We start from the raw sequence: 18316 nt of genomic DNA on the forward strand, positions 1-18316 counted from the left end.
AACATATTTTATTCATAAATTATAATGAATAGCATTGGATAACAATTTTTTTTACTCCTTACCCCTACCCCTTAATAATTGAATCTGGTGTTCACTTGTTAAAGAAAGACCTTAAATACTGCAAATCAATTTGCACATATTCTGTAATCTAAACATCTAGTGTAGGGCAAACGGTCACTTATTATATTTTGATAAAAATTTTAATATTTTATTATTATTGATGTGGGTATTTAGCTGGATCGTGGCCTAAACTATCAAAATTTATCAAAATTTGAAGACATGACAATTACTTTATGGAAACAAATACCCACATGCCCTGCATAATACATTTAGGATCAGGAAACTTTAATACATTTAGGTATCTAAATTTCAGTCTTTAAATCTAAGTTTTAAAGTTGCAGATTTATTAAAAATTTGTAGTTGACAGTTCTGTTTCTTGTGAAGTACAGTTTTTTTTGTTATATAGATAGCAGTGTTTTATCGAATGTTCCCAGTGTAATAAACTTCATTAATTCACACTGTGAAATAAATTCGGTAATTTCACTCTTTGACTTTCTCCCGTCAAAACATCAAATTTTTTATATCAATCTGCCAATCACAGAATTTAAAATTCATGTTGAAAATATTGATAAATTATGAAGAAAATCTATATAATAAATTGGGTAATCAATTGGTCATCATGAATAGCCAAAATATGATCACTCGTGCCAAGAACGCATGAGGATTTAACTTGAGCATGGAACTTGGCGCGGAACAAGTTCCGCACACTCGTTAAATCTAGGTGTTCTTAGATACTCCTGATAATATTTTGGTTATTCACTCTATCCAATTAATTATCATATTAATATTTTTTCATAACTTGGTACATGGACACATCAAGATAAATATATAGCAAAGATTTCAGAGCTTTGTTAAATGCATACTTTAAATGATAAATGAAAGTTCAACAAGGAATGTCCTAGATATTGACTTTAGTGGAACATTAATTTTAGAAGTTTATAACACTGATCATGGTAACCAAGCAAGGTGTCCTACAATGCCAGAGAAGTCATGACCTCCAGTGTGATGACATAAAATCACAAGACTGAAAAGATTTTAATACTAAACAATGTTGGGCACCATTTATATTTTCTAAATGTGCATACATATGCTCTTAATTGATGTTTACAGTAAAACTAATTTTATTTTGTTCATACCAATTTTGTTCTTTTATAGAGAATACAGATGAAGGCATAGATTTTTAAACAGGAGGTAAGTTACTGCATTTTTTATCAACTTAGAACTAAAAATGATTATATTTGATAGGGTATTTGTATTTGGGAACATGCAGTACTTAAAATTACAAAAAGGCATAAATTAAAGTTGTGTCCACCCCCCTTTCCCTAGAAATAATGTAATGTCAAAACAAATAAATGTTTCATATATTTTTATACATGTTATATAAAATCATTGTTACATAAGATGGTCTTTGTAATCAAGTTTTTAATATACGATTCATTACATTTGGATATTTCAACCAGAATGGTTGCTGATTTATTCACTGAGACAGATTTGACTGTATACCAGTTTTCAGTAGGGTTAAAAACACAAATCACACTACTAGTATAAATTACTGTAAACATTTAAGTACTCCTCCGTCTAAGAATGAGGCAAAATGTGTATAAGGTGTGGCACATGAAGAAAAAATACACAGAGATTTTATTGCATTATCAAAGTATTTATACCTCATAACCCCAAGAAATTACTGTCAAAGTGTTTGTAAAGTTTGCCTTTTAAAACTATTAATAGGTCAAATTTAGTTGAAATGCATTATGGAATAATGGTGGGAAAATTTTCCAGCACCTTTTCCTTATATAATAATTGGTCAAAAAATATCTATGTCACAGATGCTTCAGGATGAATTTAAATAGCTGTTCAGTTGTTTCTAGATGTATTGAATATACTCAAGGCAAAACAGACCAAACAGAAAATTATGATGTGCAACCCATTGCCTGTTTCTTACACAGAATGGTACTTAAATTTTTGCAGAATTTGCTAATTTTGGTAGTTTCTGTCAAGTGAACATAAATTTTCAAGGCTTCAAAAATTATATTATAATGACAAAGTGTTAAAAATCAAATTTGCAGGTACTTTTTTGTGCACTTTCCTGACCACTGCAAAAATAGCAACAATTTGTTTACTGCAAAAATTAGTATGTATATAAAAAAAAATGCTACTTGCATAAGTTTTTTTAGTTCAATATCTTTATAGCAAAAATATGTTTAGTTTTGAGTCCAGATTTTTCAGTGAATTTCTCCAACCCTGACTGCATGATTATAATTCTGCCCCAGTTCTTGTAGAGCTAGTTCTATCACATAGCTATTACAGAGAAATTACCACCAATTTTCCAATGCATTTCTCAGACACAGATACTCAGAGAGATAGGGATAAATTGGAAATGATGATCATGTCCAATTCTCCTCAGTAAATTAAATTCCTGATGATGATTTTATTTTTGGAATTCTTCTCCATTGAATTAGTGGTGATAGATCTGTAATGATATTAGAACTGATTTAGTGCTGTCACGATTGTTGAAATTCCTGAGACAGAACGGTTTCTGTGGAGTACAACGAAACCTGTCTAAATCTTGTTATAATATATGCTGAGGCCAAATTAGAAAGAATATGTGGTTCAGGTCACCTCTTTGAACAAAATGGGTCGAAAAATTTATTTTTTATTTTTTTAAAATTTTTTCAACAATTCACAAGGTCAGCTTGAAATATTGCTAAATCCTGCAAGATGAATTCCCTTGGTGTTCAATTAAAACATTAACTACAATAAATGATCACTTTACAGTCATGCGAAACAGGAATGAAACATTTATTCAACAGCCGAACAGGCTTTCAGTTGTCTCATTGCTGCAGCTGCATGCAAGTGTACAGTCATCGTTGGTTACTGTTGTAATTACAAATTTGGTCTGGAAATTGGAATTTTTTTTTCATTATATGATGTACAAATTAGAAACTTGTTTAGATAAGGTTTTAATTTCATTTTTACTTCTAGATCATTTGACAGAATTCAGTTCTGATTAGTCCCTGAATTCAGATAGGTCTCAAATTTCAGTCTACTTATGGAAGTATGTGTAAGGCCTTTACAACTGTTGAATTTACCTAAAACTATCTCTTGTTGAGTTTTCTTCCCACGAAAATTTTTTATCATTCAAATTGGTATGCTGCTTTAATATTGTTTCATCAGTTCGTTACATGTTCTATTAAATCAGAAAAACAACTTTAATGACCTCTGCCCTGAAAACCTTGAAAGAGTGAGTAAATAAACAAAATGTAATTTCATTGTACCACGGGGAAATTCAATGGAAGCCATTGTCCTTATACATTGTTTTAAAACTTGAGGCAATGAAAAAGTTCATGATGAGTATAAAAATAATTGGATATGTTTTAATACAGTCTCTATTATGTTGATTGTTATAAATTGTGTTGCTTTGGGGGAATTTAAAAATATATACAATTTTCATGTATATATTTACCACTAGAATAGTAAACAAATCTATGTTGTTAGTTGGCTCAGTGAATGATTCAGACTTTTAAAAAAATGTTTTCATTCCTACATATGGCTATACAAATTCAAAACAACAAAATATTTTGTTTGCACTGAATACACTGATGCAAAAATGAAGAATCAGTTGTTCTAGCTTCTAAGCACTGAACACATGTAGCATACAACCTCAGGATCAGTCATTTGAAACTAGTAAAGTGGGACCAAAATCTTTAAAGTAGTCCGTTCTGTGTGACCCTTTATAGACTGTGCGAGGTTATGCCTCACTGTTTAATTTATACCAATTAATTGGCAAGTTCGACATAAGAGGTTTCACACACTGCATTGAACACATGCTACATCTTTTTACACCCAATTTTTTACCTGATTTATTCCCAACTGCTTCTATCACTTATTAATTAGTCTACTTTACAAATATTGACCTTCAAGGCCGTATAAAAATGGTGGACACATTTTGTATATTGAATACTGCCATTACTGGTCTTTGATACTTAAAATTAACATTAATTGTTTATAGTTAGGTGAAGAAATACAAGCACCTTTATTTTATATAATAAACAGGGTATGTGTATGAGTTATATTTTTACCCCCTTTTCAAGGATGATACCATGGACATGCTCAGTGTGCATTTTTATAATTCTTCAGTATCAGTCTCATGATGTCTCCTATCAAAAGCAATATTAGAGAATTATGCCTTCTGCAAACATGTGGTATTCAGTATCAATAATTTTGTGTAATTAATAAGTAATTATACCATCCAATATCTTAATGAATGTTTATATATTGTTTTGATACAGATGAAAAACAGATAGTGTTTTCAGCCAAACACTGGGAGTTCCTAATGAAAAACACAAAATAATGAAAAATGAGCTGAAATTAATTAAAATTACAAAATGAAATCGTAATGAGGTGTTACATGCATGCTGTCTACATGCAGTAGACTGAATAAGTAATTAGAGCAATGTTTTTCCAACCATTTGTTTGTTGCATATAGTATACAAATTGGCATTTATTTTGGAAATTAGATTGGTTGCCATGGTAATTAATTAATAACTCAAATTGTTTCAAATGTGACTTTTGAGATGAAAATTAGAATTAATTTGACTCCCAAATTCATGGCTGAAGGCAGTTCAGGTGATGGTCCAGTTGGTAAGTTTTTTGTGTTGTGTTATGATTAACCTTGTGTCAGAAAAAAGGGGGGAGTGTGTTGGAGTTGTAATTGTTGTATTTTTGATATTGTTATGTACATGTATACTGAGTGTGTTGAAGTTTCTGTTTGTTACTTTGCTTGTGTTTTTTGGTGACAAATTTGGGAAGGTTGTAAATTTTTATTTTATTCTGACATTCTTATTATATACTTTAATCTGGGCAGTGCATTCTGTGGATTCGTGGATTTCATCTTTTACAAAGGAGTGTTTTTCTGTTCAGATTTTTATATTTTACTCTTTATTTACTTGAATTTGCCAATGTTTGCTTTCCAGTAGCATCTTATTTCTCATGCCTGTTAAAACATATTTTTTGTAAAGAGTAAGACTGATTTTGCAGTATATTTTATTTTTCCATCTATAAATTTTTTGTAAAACTTTTATTTCTTAAAATGTCTCCTGGTTAGTAAATTATAAAATCAAATGTTGCACAGACATGTCTAAATGTTTACTCCTTACCATTAGGTAGCATACCCTCAAACTTTTGTGTTTTTCTGATAATTTGCCAAAAAGGATTTGTTATGATTTGCTAGCCATGAAGATCTTGTAGATGTATATAATTTTTATAATAATTGAAAATGCCTTTCTCACTTTGTGGGATAATTTTTTGCTAATTTGCTAATTCAACCTCCATATTCTTGGTTACATCTGGTTTTCAGAATGGTTATAAATGCATGCTTCATTTCTTTGTTTAGTGATATGATTTTGGTATCTTATGTATGAGAAAATTTTAAAGGCACTAAAGGGGATCATGAAACATTTGTATACTATGTAAGTATCAAGGCTTTTCATAATTATTACTAACTAACTTTGAAGTTTTTGGAATATAATAAAATATGATGGAGTATAGGTCCTTCAATAATTATAGTCTTGTTAAGGAAGGAAAACTGTCTGTCTGTCTGTTTATCAGAAATTGTTCTCTTCTCATAAGCTTAGGATAGCCAGGAAACATAGTGTGTCTGTCTGTCTGTTCACCAGAAAGCATTTTCATGCTACATCATACAAATTATAATCTTTGCACTGGTTTGTTATGGAGCCCTTAGATTCTTACTGTATAAGTCGTCTCTAGATTTTCGTTTAGTGCAAAATCCAGAATTGAAAAAGAATCCAGTTGTTTCAAAAACAAATTTGACTGCTTTTGTTAGTGGTAGAAAGAAGTCAAATTGCCAAATTCTGGTTTAGATTAAATGGGCATGTCTAAAGATTGTAAATCAAATTTTGAAGAAGGTGCATTCAAATACGCAGCATATAAATGTACATGTTTTCAATGTCTTTATTTCTACAACAGTTTGACTAATGCATATTTTGTACTACCAATGTTAACTCCTAACATATTTTTATTGTGTACTTGATTGTGCCAAATCAAGTGCACCTCTTGTATGTCAATAACAGTTAATATCTCCCATTGATATGGATAATCAAACTGCTGGAAACACTTCCTGGCTTTGCTTTATGTAATTAAGGTTGTCATTAATCAATTAGGTTTTATTAATGGTATGTTCCTTGAAATGATACACATATAAGTGATTTTGTTAACTAGATATTTATGGGATTTGAAGCTGCACTTGTATTAAAAAACAGAAGTTATGTGTTTTAGAGATACAAAAATGTAGTGTTGTAGATAAGATGAACCAATGCAATGAACTACAGTGAACTTCTAATAGTTAAAAATGATATAAGTAATTGTATTTGCTGGATTCAAGCATGCTTATTCTGGGTTTGTATAGAAAGAGATGGATGTTTACATTTTCATGACACTGATCATTCATGTTCATGTATTCATAATTATTGTAAAATTTTCTTAAAGTTTTCACATAAAAGGATATGTATAGACTTTAAGCTACCTTCCTGATAGCTAGAACTTTTTCATATACAGGATATGTACTATTATTTTAAGAAAAAAGGTTCAACAAGTTTAGTTTGAGTTATCTCTCTTTGTTTTAAAATTATCCATTTAAATTTTAAATATTGGGGAAGGGGTGCATTTTGTTTACTTATCACTTATGCTTTATTTGACAATGAACAATTCATTGCTGTCATTTAGCTTTGTATTAGAGCTAGATCAGGATGTGACACTGGTGCTCCTTTCGTCAAAACCTTCAAAATCAATCAGAAAAAAGTTCAACAGGAGTATTGAATAGCCAAGGCTTAATGTAGTTGTTGGCTCCTAATTTTCTACTATCTCAGTGTGTATCAAAAATACTTTTTGCAAGTCAAGTGAGTTAGTGGTCCCCTTAATTTAATATGTAAAGTTAAATATTTCCTGTCGTTTTTTTTTTCTTTTCAAGGTGAAATCATGGTCAATTTAATGCTATGTTGTCATTTTAAATGGTAATCAAAATGATCAGTAGATAATATATCCATGTTTGATTAGAATATGTTAGAACTTGACATAATTATTGAAAAAAAAAACAAAAACAATTTATACAATATTTGGATTAAAGAGTGACTCAGGAGTCTCCTTTATAAATTTGAAGAAAAAAATAAAATGTTATATTTTTTATGCTCATGCTTGAAAAATTATCAGAAAGCAATATAGTTCAATAAATAATCTAGTAAATTCTTATTTTCATTGGTTGGGAGATATATTGTTTTCTATCACACTTTGTAAGTGCAACTCTTCAAAAGCTACTGCACCAAATTTCATGAAATTTTGGATGTAGTTAGGACATGATATGTAGTCATGCATATTACAAGGAATTTGTGATCCACTGAATTTTGTAAGAGTTATACCCCTTTGAGCTTAGGAACAGGGTAAACATACATTTTTGTAGGCTAAAACAAATTTTAATTCTGATAAATGATGTGTCTTACTTATCTGTTACATAACCATGGCGATACCAGAAGTGCCTTGTATAATTTCTACTATTTAACCTTGATGGCCCTGGTATTGTCATATAATTCAAGATAAAATCTAGAATCAATTAAGGGATGTCATCAACTTAGAGATTTCCTTAATTAGAATTTCACAATGGACTGTATTGGGAATAAGGAAAATATAGACTTCAGGGCATTATTGAATAATTAACAGGATTCAGAGATTAAATATGATGGGTCATTGTATGTTCATAACTTTCCAATTGTGATCAAATTAGAAAACATTGTAGTTCAAAGTTGCGCATTTTTAAAAACTACTAATGTGCTGGATTTCTTGTTTTGCTAAAGGTTAGTTTTCATTTTCTGTTGAGTCAATCTAGAGTTATTTTTGATAGACCTTAGGATCAAATAATTAGTCTTTAGATTGGTGTATTGTTGTTCACCCCTTGTTTTAGAAAAAAAAAACGATACTCATACATTTCATAAAGGTTTTAAAACAAAAAGCAAAAATACAATTACAAAAAATTCAGAATTCTATAGTTTCTAACAAACCTATCCAACAAAGAGCTTGTCAGTTGTCGTGATCATTATGAAACTGGGTGGACATGAAGGATCAAAGTATTATTTGAATTTGGAATTATTTTTTTTTTTTGGATTTGAGATAGTAAGTGAAAAATTTGTTTATAAAACTTACCCTTACTAAGGGGGTTAATCAAGCCGTCATGATTAAGGGGGGTTTGTAAGTTTTCATTGCCTTTTGCCGTTCAACTAACCTTACGGTGGCTTACCCCTCATCTACTTAACCATGCTAGCATGAATAACCACTTAAGTAAGGGTTATTTTTACAAATTTTTTTTTTGGTCATTTTCTAAATTCCAAAATAATTCCAAATTCAAAAATTATACTTAGTTTTACATGTCCCGACCAAATCTTATTTAAATTTGTCTTAACCATGCAAACATCTTCTGAAACCCCTTGACGTAAAATTTCGTGCATTAAGAACTTTTGTAAACTCAAAACCACAGCCTTTATACAGCAAAGAAAAACCTTGAGTCTAAGCAGCACTTGGTTTTGATAAGCTTCACTGTAATTGTATCACAGACTAGCCCATAATGGACTTCAACCATTGACCCTGTCCTGACTACTGTAATTGTATCACAGACTAGCCCATAATAGACTTCAACCGTTGACCCTCTCCTGACTACTGTAATTGTATCACAGACTAGCCCATAATGGACTTCAACCATTGACCCTCTCCTGACTACTGTTATTGTATCACAGACTAGCCCATAATGGACTTCAACCGTTGACCCTGTCCTGACTACTGTAATTGTATCACAGACTAGCCCATAATGGACTTCAACCGTTGACCCTCTCCTGACTACTGTAATTGTATCACAGACTAGCCCATAATGGACTTCAACCATTGACCCTCTCCTGACTACTGTTATTGTATCACAGACTAGCCCATAATGGACTTCAACCGTTGACCCTCTCCTGACTACTGTTATTGTATCACAGACTAGCCCATAATGGACATCAATCGTTGACCCTTTCCTGACTACTGTTATTGTATCACAGACTAGCCCATAATGGACTTCAACCATTAACCCTCTCCTGACTACTGTAATTGTATCACAGACTAGCCCATAATGGACTTCAACCATTAACCCTCTCCTGACTACTGTAATTGTATCACAGACTAGCCCATAATGGACTTCAACCATTAACCCTCTCCTGACTACTGTAATTGTATCACAGACTAGCCCATAATGGACGTCAACCATTGACCCTCTCCTGACTTCTGTAATTGTATCACAGACTAGCCCATAATGGACTTCAACCATTGACCCTCTCCTGACTTCTGTAATTCTATCACAGACTAGCCCATAATGGACTTCAACCATTGACCTTCTCCTGACTTCTGTAATTGTATCACAGACTAGCCCATAATGGACTTCAACTGTTGACCCTCTCCTGACTACTGTTATTGTATCACAGACTAGCCCATAATGGACTTCAACCATTGACCCTCCCCTGACTACTGTAATTGTATCACAGACTAGCCCATAATGGACGTCAATCGTTGACCGTCTCCTGACTACTGTTATTGTATCACAGACTAGCCCATAATGGACATCAACCATTGACCCTCTCCTGACTTCTGTAATTGTATCACAGACTAGCCCATAATGGACGTCAACCATTGACCTTCTCCTGACTTCTGTAATTGTATCACAGACTAGCCCATAATGGACGTCAACCATTGAACCATTGACCCTCTCCTGACTTCTGTAATTGTATCACAGACTAGCCCATAATGGACTTCAACCATTAACCCTCCCCTGACTACTGTAATTGTATCACAGACTAGCCCATAATGGACTTCAACCATTGACCCTCTCCTGACTACTGTAATTGTATCACAGACTAGCCCATAATGGACGTCAACCATTGACCCTCTCCTGACTTCTGTAATTGTATCACAGACTAGCCCATAATGGACGTCAACCATTGACCCTCTCCTGACTACTGTAATTGTATCACAGACTAGCCCATAATGGACGTCAACCGTTGACCCTCTCCTGACTACTTTAATTGTATCACAGACTAGCCCATAATGGACGTCAACCATTGACCTTCTCCTGACTTCTGTAATTGTATCACAGACTAGCCCATAATGGACGTCAACCATTGAACCATTGACCCTCTCCTGACTACTGTTATTGTATCACAGACTAGCCCATAATGGACTTCAACCGTTGACCCTCTCCTGACTACTGTAATTGTATCACAGACTAGCCCATAATGGACTTCAACCATTGACCCTCTCCTGACTACTGTAATTGTATCACAGACTAGCCCATAATGGACTTCAACCATTGACCTTCTCCTGACTACTGTAATTGTATCACAGACTAGCCCATAATGGACTTCAACCGTTGACCCTCTCCTGACTACTGTAATTGTATCACAGACTAGCCCATAATGGACGTCAACCGTTGACCCTCTCCTGACTACTGTAATTGTATCACAGACTAGCCCATAATGGACGTCAACCGTTGACCCTCTCCTGACTACTGTAATTGTATCACAGACTAGCCCATAATGGGCTTCAACCATTGACCCTCTCCTGACTACTGTAATTGTATCACAGACTAGCCCATAATGGACTTCAACCATTGACCCTCTCCTGACTACTGTAATTGTATCACAGACTAGCCCATAATGGACTTCAACCATTGACCCTCTCCTGACTACTGTAATTGTATCACAGACTAGCCCATAATGGACTTCAACCGTTGACCCTCTCCTGACTACTGTTATTGTATCACAGACTAGCCCATAATGGACATCAATCGTTGACCCTTTCCTGACTACTGTTATTGTATCACAGACTAGCCCATAATGGACTTCAACCATTAACCCTCTCCTGACTACTGTAATTGTATCACAGACTAGCCCATAATGGACTTCAACCATTAACCCTCTCCTGACTACTGTAATTGTATCACAGACTAGCCCATAATGGACTTCAACCATTAACCCTCTCCTGACTACTGTAATTGTATCACAGACTAGCCCATAATGGACGTCAACCATTGACCCTCTCCTGACTTCTGTAATTGTATCACAGACTAGCCCATAATGGACTTCAACCATTGACCCTCTCCTGACTTCTGTAATTCTATCACAGACTAGCCCATAATGGACTTCAACCATTGACCTTCTCCTGACTTCTGTAATTGTATCACAGACTAGCCCATAATGGACTTCAACTGTTGACCCTCTCCTGACTACTGTTATTGTATCACAGACTAGCCCATAATGGACTTCAACCATTGACCCTCCCCTGACTACTGTAATTGTATCACAGACTAGCCCATAATGGACGTCAATCGTTGACCGTCTCCTGACTACTGTTATTGTATCACAGACTAGCCCATAATGGACGTCAACCATTGACCCTCTCCTGACTTCTGTAATTGTATCACAGACTAGCCCATAATGGACGTCAACCATTGACCTTCTCCTGACTTCTGTAATTGTATCACAGACTAGCCCATAATGGACGTCAACCATTGAACCATTGACCCTCTCCTGACTTCTGTAATTGTATCACAGACTAGCCCATAATGGACTTCAACCATTAACCCTCCCCTGACTACTGTAATTGTATCACAGACTAGCCCATAATGGACTTCAACCATTGACCCTCTCCTGACTACTGTAATTGTATCACAGGCTAGCCCATAATGGACGTCAATCGTTGACCCTCTCCTGACTACTGTTATTGTATCACAGACTAGCCCATAATGGACGTCAACCATTGACCCTCTCCTGACTTCTGTAATTGTATCACAGACTAGCCCATAATGGACGTCAACCATTGACCCTCTCCTGACTACTGTAATTGTATCACAGACTAGCCCATAATGGACGTCAACCGTTGACCCTCTCCTGACTACTTTAATTGTATCACAGACTAGCCCATAATGGACGTCAACCATTGACCTTCTCCTGACTTCTGTAATTGTATCACAGACTAGCCCATAATGGACGTCAACCATTGAACCATTGACCCTCTCCTGACTACTGTTATTGTATCACAGACTAGCCCATAATGGACTTCAACCGTTGACCCTCTCCTGACTACTGTAATTGTATCACAGACTAGCCCATAATGGACTTCAACCATTGACCCTCTCCTGACTACTGTAATTGTATCACAGACTAGCCCATAATGGACTTCAACCATTGACCCTCTCCTGACTACTGTAATTGTATCACAGACTAGCCCATAATGGACTTCAACCATTGACCTTCTCCTGACTACTGTAATTGTATCACAGACTAGCCCATAATGGACGTCAACCGTTGACCCTCTCCTGACTACTGTAATTGTATCACAGACTAGCCCATAATGGACGTCAACCGTTGACCCTCTCCTGACTACTGTAATTGTATCACAGACTAGCCCATAATGGACGTCAACCGTTGACCCTCTCCTGACTACTGTAATTGTATCACAGACTAGCCCATAATGGACTTCAACCATTGACCCTCTCCTGACTACTGTAATTGTATCACAGACTAGCCCATAATGGACTTCAACCATTGACCCTCTCCTGACTACTGTAATTGTATCACAGACTAGCCCATAATGGACATCAACCATTGACCCTCTCCTGACTACTGTAATTTACACTACAGTCCGGTTTTATAAAGTACCTCAATTTGAAATTTTCCTCAAATCAATTCTCAACTCAAATTCTGACCAATCAAATCACTTGAAATTGAGGAATAACTCATAGATTTGAGAAAAATCTCAATCTGAAATTTCTTATGAAACCAGTTGCCAATCTATTGTTAAGGAAGGTTTGTAGAACTAAAAAATTTAAGAAATTTTTCAATTTGATATTTTTTTATGAAATTCAAAGCAGAGACTTATAGTGAGTGTTCATGTCATTATTCGCTCAAATTTGTTTTTGTCTGAGTCATTTCTTTTTTTTCTACATGTATCAGTATGCATGCAACATTTCTTCAAGTGTTATAAGTATTTTTTCCTTAGTAAGGTTATTTTAGTCAAGTCTGACCATGCAAGTAGTGACATAATATACATCTGAAGAGAGCTGAAAGTTAAAAGTATTTTAATGAATAAGGAAATGTTCATTAATGAATTCCATAAAAGTATATATAAAGTTCTTGATCAAATACTTGCTGTTGAGACGTATATATGGTTTGGTCTGAATATTTTAAAACTTTCAAATGTGTTGGATATTCTGTCCAATTTGTGGAAAGGGTGAGTTTTTTTGTTCTTATTTTCAGGCTCTCAATTTTTATCATACCCTGTAGAAGTAAAATTTGGCTGTATTTATATTTCACATTGTCCATCCGCCTATTTGCCTGTCCTTGCAATCTTTTTATAAGTATTTAAGTTACTTGACCATTGGTCAAAATCTTGTCTTGCGTCATAGAGTGATAAAGGGAACCCAGATTAGAAATCAAATGAATATAATCCACCTATAGAGACCAGACACAACCTCTAAGATCATTTTTATATCTGAACATTTTGTCACCCAAAACTCATTTCATGTTACTTAAATTGAAATTTCATTTTAATGACAAAAGAGGTCGGTTTTGGGATTTACACGGACTTCATGCAGAGATCGAAGACCATTTATAATGACATGCACTTTAGTCTCAACTCTATCGCTACCAGTAGTCTCAGGTATTTAAGTTGAAATGAAAACATATAACATTTTTAATGAAAGTATTTCTTGTTTAATTGAATAATTCTCCCTTTCTTACAAGGTTTATATATCAACATTGTATATACTTAGTAATGTACATGCCAAAGATAACAAAATAAAAAAAGTTTTTATTAAATACATTTTGCACCTCACAGACTGTTCAATTTCATGTCTGTTTGTGAAATCAAAGGAATTATACAACCATTCAATCATAGTATTATCCTATGGGGTTACACCTGTAAGAAGATTACAACACAGTATTTTGGTTAGGTAAGCTTATTAAAGGTAGACAACTCTTTTCAGCCATGCAAACAAACCATTCATTCATGAGTGGTTGGTAATCAGCTGTTTTTTTACCTGTACATTAACCACATTTACTTTTTGGAGAGAAACAATTTTGTCCTTTTGTAAGTTATGTTATAGTTGTCTTTATTTAATGTGTGTGTGAGTGTATGTGTGTGTGAATGTTGACAATTTTCACATATACATGTATAAGGATTTATTTAATCTCACTAAGGTAAATACCATTGAAAACATATCTTTTTTACTTATTGATAACTTATTTGTACAATTATTGAGGTGAACATTTTGAGAATGGGCCATTTTTTAAGAACTTTGTAAAAGAATTGATGGGACATTTTCTGCTGGAATGTGATAAAAGCCATTGGCCCCCTCTTGAATCCCAATGACTGCTTGTACTATTAAAATTATTAAAATTAAAATATTAAAAGTGTTAATGGACTTGATATTTTAGGTAAATACATTTATTGGATTATGTGTACACCTAGTTTTTGGAAACACTTAGTCATGCTAATAAAATGGTGAGTTATAAGCTGTCATTTTGAAACTTTTTTTTTGGGGGGGGGGGTGTCAATGTTGGTTTGTTAATATCAGTTTCTTTAAAAAAAAAAAAAAAAGAATGAGAAGGACTGTCCATATTTTGTTTGTCTGTCTTGTTTCAGGATGTTTAAAAACATCGTTATCATCACTTTTGTATACACCAAAAAAAATTTTTTTTATGTTTTTTAAACTTTCAAAATTTATTAGTCTCAATCCAGTAAACCTATAATGAGATTGTAAAGTATCTTTGAAGTTCTCAGCTAAGAAGAGAGCTTAAGTAAAGCATTAAACCATATTAATTTAGTATGCAAAAGAATAAGGTTCATATTAGGAGACCCTTCAGAAATAGTTAAAAAAAAAAAATATTTATTCATGAAATAGATTTTTTATCATTGTACTTTAAATTTAGTTATGAATTTTTAATCGTAAACTATATCTCGGTCCTTAAACACTTGTGAATGTTTCTTTATTGTAATACTTCATAACATGATGTTCTTCTGTACCCTTGTTATTTAGTTCGGAAATTTGAAAAATTTGAATTGAATTGAAGAATTGATTAGAAAATGTGCCTGTCCGGCCTAACATAATAATTTATCGTTCCTTATGCATGTACATGAATTCTTGGACCTGCCCCTGACTGTGTGTACATATTAAATAATCATATTTCTATTTTACATGTAGAATTATGTCCATATCACCACTAATGAGTTTCACCACACTTTATATCTGACATGACACTTTATTATGTATTCTACCTCTGTCTTAATATTTAACTTTGAACATTTATAGTTTCTCTGGTTACCCCGGCTCTTCTCTGTGGAGGTGATTATTTCAGACATATGGTACATGTTGAGATAGATTTTTCTGTCAAAATCTCAACCCTTATAAAAATAGGTCTGGTCTGAGCATCTAAATTGATGTAAGGTACATATTTATTGTATGGCAAATAATGTTAATTGTCTTAAGGGTTTATTACATGATCTGGTGTCCTTTCTGTAATTACTGAAAAAAAAATTCAGAAAGTGACTTGTCATGGTGTCAATATACATGGATAACAGATGGCAAGGAAACTAGGGAAGCAATCATTTGATTTTATGTGGAGAGGCAAATATTATATTCTTTTCTTTTATTATTATATTATATCTTAATTTCTGTCTTCATTTAAAAAATTTTTTTTTACTCTATTACTTTTTATTTGAATGAGTACTTTTTTGCTAATTAGAGTCACTTTTAGTCCTATCATTAATTTTGAATTTACCATTCCCCAAGACAAGATAAACCCAAATTGATGCTCCCTATTTTTGATTTGTTCCTGTTATGTCTAATTTTGAATAGGGTATATGCTTATACCAACAAAGACAAAGACGTAGGATTTGAGGCAAGGGGCACTTATCTGACAGTTACAGAAAATTATTGGACAAAACAATATTGCCAACATAATACATGTTTAACAAAGTGAAATTTGCCAGATGTGAGATTTCATTGAAGATGCTGCCATTAGCAAAGTTTCTTAAACCTATATTTTGTAAGAATATAATGTGTTGTCTTTTGTAAGAATATAAAGTCATTTGTCTACCCCGGACTTGACTTTTTATGAGCAACTCGGCGGGTGTTTCTAGAAAAGCAGAGGACGCTTACCCTACCAGTGCACCTGGTCCATGCCCCAGTTTTTAGTGGAGTCCGAGTTGCTCATTTACTTTTGTTACTTTGTATGTATGATTTTAGTTACTTTATGTTCTTTGTAGTGTGCATCTGTGTTACATGTCTAGTCTTTGTCCCTGGATTACATTCTTTTGATTACCGCTATAACCTTGGTTCCCTTGATTACTCTTTGATTACTGCTATAACCTTGGTTCCCTTGATTACTCTTTGATTACCACTATAACCTTGGTTCCCTTGATTACTCTTAAACTTAAATTATACTAAGTTTCTCTTAAAAATCACCGTTTACGTGAAGACATAATAGTATGACGTTATTAGGAATAACGATGTATTTAAATGCTTTCATGCTATTATCAGATATAGGAGATACGTTTAAAGCACTTTGTTTTCATTTTGTATGGATTTACATTGTATGGTTCCACCCACGATAGTTGTCAAACAAGCAAATGTAGTCATGCTTCAAAATTTTACCTCCAAATTAGCAGGTAGATTTTGATGAAACTTGGAGGTAGCTCACAATTACTGGTAATGTGCTAGTTAGTTTACTTCCTAAATTTTGTTGTATTTTAACATTATTTTTAATTTCACAAACTTATGTTGCAACAAGGTATTATTCTGTCTGTTTATCATTAGTACTCCCAATAAGTATCATGCAAAACATTATTCATGGTTGGAAAGCCTACATATATTTATTTTTGATATTTCGTTTAAAATGTTATAATCAACAGAAAGTAACTTGTGGTTTTTAATGATATAGAATGTACTATTGAATTCAAAATTAAGGAAGTTAACCCTATAAATGACACTGAAATATAATAGAAACTTTTGGATTTTCAAATGTGAATTATCTTCCAAGTGCAGACAGATTGGAACAAATAATATTACATTTAATCATATATTCCTACTAAACAATTTAATATCAAAAATAAAAATGTGTAGCCTTTTTTTGGGGTGCACCGGTATAACATTTTACAGAATTTGCATGATCCTTACAAAGACTGGGTCTTGATATTTCACGAAATGACAAGCTCCTTATCTATCTAGTCAATGAATTTTATTGAAACTTTCTAATGATGTTAAAATTGGATTTTATAGGAAGATGTCCATTAAATAAATAAGTTATTGTGAGGTACTTGTTATGTGGCAGTAGTTTGGTGGGAAAGAAAAGGGCTAGTACTCTGTAAATATGTGATGGGTTTTGATAGAAGGTCTTCATTTGTCATGTTAAGATGCAGTGTTTGTTTTCAGTCTGTGCAGCTCAATTCACACAACAACGCAATTATAGAATTTTGAGTAAACCAGGAACCTGTCTATACTGAATTTTGAGTAAACCAGGAACCTGTCTATACTGAATTTTGAGTATACCAGGAACCTGTCTATACTGAATTTTTGTAGGTTGAAACAAAGCTTTCTTGTGATTTTGCCATCATTCTAAACCTTTTGTGAACGGAACACTTGTCACATACTGTAAATGTATTGATTTTGAGGTACTAATTTTCGCTTTTTTCGCGGTTGACAGAGAAGCTCAAAATGATAAATCCATGAAATTGATTTCTAACATTTCATAACGCCAAACATTTTTTGAAACTGTGAATATATATATCTGCAAAATGTGTCCACTTGTCATAATCTGAAAATTAGCAACCTCAGTAAAATATGTTAACAGTAGCAACCACAGTAAAATATGTTAACGTTACCAGTAGCAACCACAGTACAATATGTTAACGTTAACAGTATTTCAGGTGAGACAGGTTTCACTATATACATGTACGTGTATGTTTAAATGATTACATGCCCAAATGTACTTTGTATATACATAGGAAATAACTTGAATGTATTAACCGCTTTCCTTAAAAATGTCAGATGTCAGTTCATTTAACATGGACAAAAAATAAAGTTTTCTTGTAGAAAATGTCATTGATGGGAAAAGATAGACTTGGAAAAAAGGACATAGCAAAGTCAAATGACGTGAGTTTATGCAGTGAT

The 18316-nt window shown here is 33.4% G+C and overlaps 1 protein-coding gene across 3 annotated transcripts in view; it reads left to right on the top strand.

The window, feature by feature from the left end:
* LOC148599676 (uncharacterized) overlaps window positions 1–18316 on the top strand; it is an 89917-nt gene that overhangs the window by 7081 nt on the left and 64520 nt on the right. For 2 of the 3 annotated variants that reach the window (XM_088557989.1, XM_088557991.1), the window contains exons 2-3: window positions 1216–1251; window positions 4350–4701. In XM_088557989.1, the coding sequence (XP_088414115.1) occupies window positions 4635–4701 (67 nt within the window). In that variant the 5' untranslated portion in view covers window positions 1216–1251; window positions 4350–4634. Of the gene's footprint in view, window positions 1–1215; window positions 1252–4349; window positions 4702–13232; window positions 13378–18316 lie in introns of those variants that run through there. The other variant, XM_088557992.1, reaches the window with a different exon arrangement.

This window comes from Perna viridis, chromosome 13 (assembly GCF_037379345.1).
Source record: "Perna viridis isolate PV_CMFRI_1.1 ecotype Kerala chromosome 13, ASM3737934v1, whole genome shotgun sequence".
NCBI lineage: Eukaryota > Metazoa > Mollusca > Bivalvia > Mytilida > Mytilidae > Perna > Perna viridis.